We start from the raw sequence: 6249 nt of genomic DNA, 5'->3' as shown, positions 1-6249 counted from the left end.
CGTGTAACTGTTGCTTCATCTCCAGCTAGCTTCCTGTTGTTCCAACAAAGTGTCTTAACTTTATTATGGTGCACTGACTGTAGCAACTCAAACACAAGGGCTCTGCGGCTGACAGCCAAAACATACACTTTTATGGTAAATATAGTGTTAACTGTGAGCAGGCTCACATCTCCACAGTATGTCAAACTGTAAAAAGAAACCATCAATGCAACTCTGGTTTCTTTTGTGCATTTAAGTTGATAGGATCAGAACTAAACCAGGATGAACTAATGCAGTGCTTATGCAAACTGTAACCAACAGCAGAGAATGGTGCGATTACTGGTGTAAACACTGATGCAAGTATCTTACACATCATGCTTCATCAGGTCAGATGATTCCTCGGCAGGTAGCAGTGGGTGTTTTGCCGTGTTGTTAAGAAGCTGATGTCACAATAATGTACTGTATATATGTATGTGCATGTGTCAAGCTTTAGGATTTCATAAACAAGTCAACAGACTGATAGCGCCATCTAGTGGTCATAGATGTTACACATAAACAGTGAAATCCAGTTGATGTTTTTTGGGGGAGAAACCTCTGCCTGTAAATGTTTCTACAGTGTTCAGCATTTGTATTCTTAAGATTGACTTAAGAATACAAATCAGACTCTTCAAAACCATTATAGACAAGGTGAAAATCATATGAATCAAAGCTGAACTCATGTGCTGCCATATTTTAGAGCCATTGCAATGACTTTGGTGTCAGTTTACTTTGCTAAAAAAAAAAAATGTTCTTAAAAAGTGGAAGTTGAGCCATAACATACTGTACAAAGATCTACTGTATAGACAGACATGATGTTGTTGTTTTTTTCAGTTATAATATATATTGCATCAAAATATCAGCATTGTTTTTACTCTGTTGCGCTGACATTTGTCATTTCAAACTAATACTGAAGGACCTTTTTTATTATTACTTTAATGCATTGCAAGCTACAGCTAAAGAAAAAAGAACTTTGCATGGACTCACAAAGAAGTATGGTCCTGGCTTCTGCACAAGTATGTTTGGCATGTTAGAGTATGTTTTGTTATGTTTAACCACAAACTGTCTTAGTTTTACATCACTACTCCTTTTTCTGGTTCTGGTTGTCATCAGGGAGAGAGCAGGGCTTAAACCAAAGCTTTACCTGCATTTATGCAACTATTGAGTTTTATAAAGAGATTAACCTTAATTGTTTGTTGCTGTCTCTTCACCACACAGACAGTTGACTTTCTACATATTAAGTTATTTATTGCACACCCACAAAATCATGTAGTCCAACATATAGATATCTTTAACGTCATGTGAAACAGTGTAAAGTATTTTTGCACAAAGTAAACAAAGGTAAGAGCAAAGGAGACATTTCGAAGATTCAACACATACACAAGCTGTTCTTATAAAGGCTATCTGACTCAGCACCAACACCCTGTATTGCTTATAGTATACATTATTCATACTTCATCTTGATTTTCTTCAATAGAATAAAAAGTTTCATAAAGTTGAATCTTCGGTTAAAGCACTTTAAACCACATTCAACTTTATTTATTGAAAAAAAGAAAGTTTGAGACTGCAGACACTCTTGTAGATGTCAAAGGTTTTATGTCTTTCAAAAAATATAAGTATATATTCATATCATGTTAGACACTAGAAAAATTGTTGACCTCAGATACCCTGGTTAATTTTGAAAATATAGAGTAGTCTGTATATTTATATTACTGATTCAAGACACAGTTATTTATTTATACAGCTGTAGGATATTAGTACTATATATTAAAAATAGTGTGAACAACTTCAGCACAGGCACAGTCCCTTCTCTGATGGAGTGTTGACTCCTAAGCAGCAACGCCACTGCTCACGTCCTTCATATTCTGAGCTGGCTCATTAGGTTGGAAAGGGAGGTAACGCTTTCCCGGAGTTTGGAGTCCTCTTCCTGTCCAAGAGACACTCCAGCAAGGCGTGTGGAACCATTTGCTCCCATAATGCACGGGATGCTGAAGAACACCTCCGCACCTATACCACCCCAGCCCTAAGAAGAAAAATAAATTTAAAAAACCATATTTGTGTCCTTTGTGTAAACAATATTAAACTTGATGCCATGGTTGGTGAAAGTGCAGAGGTGGTAGAGCTACCTGGGCCAGTGTGGAGACAGAGTGTGTCTTCTTCTTGTCTGTCAACACACTGTTTGTGATGTCTGCGATGGAGAGACCCACAGACCATGATCGCTGGCCTCGATTCTTCATGAGCTCAAATGCTCTGCAGAAAAAAAATATTTTTAAAAATTATATAAGCATAAGCAAGGTCAAGGATGAGTATTGGGTCATCTGTTGTTTATTGAATCTTTCATTTGAGGCCATGCCTGTTTGTTCCCGTACCTGTCCAATAATGGTTTTGTAGAAACACTTCCTGGGGCGATTTCTGGGTTTACATCGGAGTTTAGCCCAATGTTGCTCATCACAGCAACTGTAAGAGAAAAACAGTAAAAAGCTTTATCATGTGCACGATTTACTATTGGTCTTCACAAGTCTTGGGAATGAAAATAACTTCCAAGATCACCAGATGCTGCAACATAACTGGTTATGATCATACACTTTAAGACAAAACAAAGACTGGGAAGATGAATGAAGGGCATTATTCTTTTGGGCTCACCTTTGTTGTCTGAAAGCTCTCCTATGACCCATGCAGGTTTATGAGTGTTAAGGTTAATATCCAGAACATAACTAAGTCGCTCAGAGTCCAGGTTGCACCCTGCTCCGACAACTCTCGTTGGAGGCAAGCCACTCTGCCTCCAGGCAACATGGGTCATGATGTCCACTGGATTAAAACACAGAAAAACAGGGTTGATTAAATTAAAAAATAAATAAAGAAATAAATAAAGAAAAGAATAGTCCTTAAACAGACTGCCTATCATGTTAACCAACCTGGTTGTGATGCAATTAGCATAACAGCAGCAGGGCTGAGATGTGCCAGATTTGGGATTAGTTTTCTGTACAAGTCGACATTAGTCTGAACCACGTTTACATATGACTGCTCACTGCTCCATGCGTTTGCTGTCACCACGACAACCCCGGAGCCTGCGGAGGCTGATAAATCTAACATAGACAGAAAATATGAATAGTTAACATTAAATATGTAGAAAAGTAAACCAAAAACTCAAACATATAATTCATTTTAGTTAAAAACACTACACTCGCTCAATTAATCCCCAATGAATTATTTGCTTTCTTCCCTAAAAGACCCATCATACTGGTGAGACATACTAAAAAAGCACAATCTTCCTTAGTCCAGGAACTAGTGTTCTCAGCCAATATGCGTGGCTGTGTTACTACATAACAGAGCAGAATGTGACATACCTTTGGATACCTCAACCTGTGGGAGGCTGAAAATCTCTAGATCTGTACTACCGCCTTTGGTGGAGCTCTCAGCAATGTCAATGAAAACAAGTTTATCCACTTTACACTTCATGGAAAACAAAAGAGAGAAAAGAAATGTGACAAATGGTCCATGACATGTCAAAAGCAGATGAAATAAACTTAAATTTTGATGCATTCAGGTCATTTACCTTCGCTAAAATGCTCATCACACATGCCATTCCTAAATCTCCTCCCCCGATAACTGATACTTTGCTGGTCGTTTGATCGGGATGCCTGACTCCACCTAAAATGGACAGAAGTTCATCTAAAAGTGTCAAGAACTTCTCTTATTATAGATCATCAATAACTTAAAAACATATCCACTGAGGTACCTTCATTTATCTGGAGATTAGAGACAAATGCCAGGAGCTCATGAGGGTCTTTGGTGTCCACTGTGCTCTTTGAAGACAGCGGAGGATCCTCCTCGAACTTGGCAATCATCTCATTCAGGAGAACCACTACTGATGATTTAGGCTGTTACAGAATAGAGGAAGAAGCTGTCAAACTGTTGAAAACACCACTGCACATATATATTTTTATTGTAAATCTACTCAGAGGTTATGAAAACACACATAATCCCAGTTGTGCAGTCCTGGTAGGTAAATCCTTCCTTTCGCATCAACATGTTTTCCTTCCCTGATGACCATGTTTGCGGTGGGTTTCAGGAGGCATATGGGAGGAGTGAAGGGGAAGGAATCCAAAAGCCACAGCTGAATGGGGAAGTTGTAGGAGCGACCTTTGGACAGAGATGCTGCTGATCACATGTACTCACATATTCAAGATTATATTTGTCCTAAAAACAATTTTTTAGAGCCAATCACATCGAGCCTTACCTTCATACTTTACAGGAATGACACCATTTAATTTTAGGAGATCTTTTTGGGTGCTGTCACTGAACGCTGAAATTCATAACGTGTACCATGAGTAGTTTAAGAGAAAGACGTAAAAGATCACATTATGTAAAGGTTACACAGAAACTCACTGTAAGTGTCAGGGGAAGGTTTCATCCCGGGGAAGATTCTATTGATTTTCTGCAGCTCCTCAACGGCCACATCGCGAAATTTGTACTGATATGTGAGGGGAAGAAATAAGAGCCATTTCCATACAATGCTGTTGAGAGGTTTCCTTTCACTTCCCTAGTGTACCCACGATTCTTCATAATGCCAAAGCAAAAAAAAAAGTCTTCTGGAGAATGACCTTACTAACATGGCAAACCATTTTTTTTCTAATTCTTCTATTCAGACTTGTTCCAGCTGAATCAGGCTGGAAACATTTTCACGTTTCTCCACAAGTCCAGGACTGAAAGAGATGTTTTCCTGAAGCTCATGCTTTGCTTTCACTGTGATATAACTTTTAATCAACATCATAATGAGTCATATTTTAAGGCACTGCCCAGGTCTGAGATCCCGATTACGCTGTGAAAAATTCTTTGCTCTGGTTTGCTTTGAATTTTTCTGCATCCATATCTTATCTGCATCCTCTATGATCAATGCAGAAAAATATCCAATAGAATGATAGTACCATAATTTTTGTTTTGATAGCATGCATGAGATAAGGCGCACTGCCTGGTTTGTTCCATACAACCAGCTGGAAACAATGACTTCATAGTTTTTGCCTCTCACAGTCTGAAAGTCATTCAGGTACCTTTCTGAAAATTTTCCAGTGGCATGTCATGTCTTTCTATGTGGAACGACTTCTGTTCCGCAGCTCTTGGTGGAGCATTGTGCTCATCTCTTTATGCAAGTTTCTCCCTGCTTGGTTTTTTGTTTAAGAAAGACGTTTTGTTACCAATTTCTTGGTTTAGTTGAGCAACCATACTTAGGCGATCTGTTGCTGTTTCAAAAGCTTCTTTGTTTTAACATGATGGATTCTACTCGACATGTTAAATGTTGCAGAATCTCATTGCCATTATATGTGACTGACACATTCCTCTTACAGGATGGTGTAAATATGTCCCAATCAGTCAGCACAGGTGGGCTCGCAAGGATGCAGCGGAACACAATGGACTTCATGACAATTTAAATGGGATATTTTCGTCTTTAAATGTTTTACGATGACACTCCAAAAATCAGTTTTGTTATTGTGAACAATTATGGGTGAAATTATTTAACTTTATGATTGAAACTAAACAAAAGGTGGTACATTTCTAAATGTCTTAAATATTTAGCTTCACTATGGAACATACCCGCCTATATACATGACCAAACTTTTAACTGGTACCCAACATGATGAATAGCTTTCTCAGCTGTCTCTAGACTATTTGATCATTCTGTACCACAGCTGTTGTTATCTGTGATGCACATTGATCAATTTGTTTATGCTCGTAGAAGCATTACTTTTCCTCTCTTAGGCAGCAACAAATGATACTGCTGAGTAATCTGGATTTTTCTTTGACATATAAGGTGACAGAGCTGGTTCTGCCAGTTAGCTCGGTGTAGTAGCAAACTATCAAACTAGCTTATGTGCTAGCCGGCATTTCTAAATTACTTTTTTTTTAAACTTTAAAAAAGTTTTAAGCAGCTCATGTATTTAATGACTCACCTTGGAGAGGATCCGCTGTATTTTCTCTGAACCCAAGTCCATTTATTCAAGTCCAACAACTATGAAAAAGATAAAGGTGTTTTTCTACCAGGATTTTAATTTTCTTGCGTTTAACTTCAGCACTATAAACAAACTTCCGGAAGTAGCCAAAGGCAACTACGCTAGGCTGACGTCATTACCCGAGAACAGACCACACCTATTTGACGGCAAGCCGAAAGGGAAAAAATATGGTTCTGGCGACTACCGTCTTGAAGTTTCCCTCAACTTGAAGGTTATCTCATACAAA

General features: G+C 38.4%; 1 protein-coding gene across 1 annotated transcript; it reads right to left on the bottom strand.

The window, feature by feature from the left end:
* Positions 1-1764: 1764 nt before the first annotated feature.
* Positions 1765-6149, bottom strand: uevld (UEV and lactate/malate dehyrogenase domains). Its single transcript, XM_041997589.1, has 12 exons — positions 5964-6149; positions 4405-4489; positions 4256-4321; positions 3995-4158; positions 3755-3896; positions 3572-3666; positions 3363-3468; positions 2931-3101; positions 2659-2823; positions 2385-2472; positions 2142-2265; positions 1765-2038 (listed from the first exon to the last, which is right to left on the bottom strand). The coding sequence occupies exons 1-12, from the start codon at positions 6003-6005 to the stop codon at positions 1874-1876; spliced, it is 1413 nt and encodes a 470-aa protein (XP_041853523.1). The 5' UTR covers positions 6006-6149; the 3' UTR covers positions 1765-1873.
* Positions 6150-6249: the final 100 nt, after the last annotated feature.

Source organism: Melanotaenia boesemani, chromosome 10, assembly GCF_017639745.1.
Source record: "Melanotaenia boesemani isolate fMelBoe1 chromosome 10, fMelBoe1.pri, whole genome shotgun sequence".
Lineage (NCBI taxonomy): Eukaryota > Metazoa > Chordata > Actinopteri > Atheriniformes > Melanotaeniidae > Melanotaenia > Melanotaenia boesemani.
The sequence above is the reverse complement of the archived record's forward strand: the minus strand, read 5'-3'. Positions and strand labels throughout refer to the sequence as shown.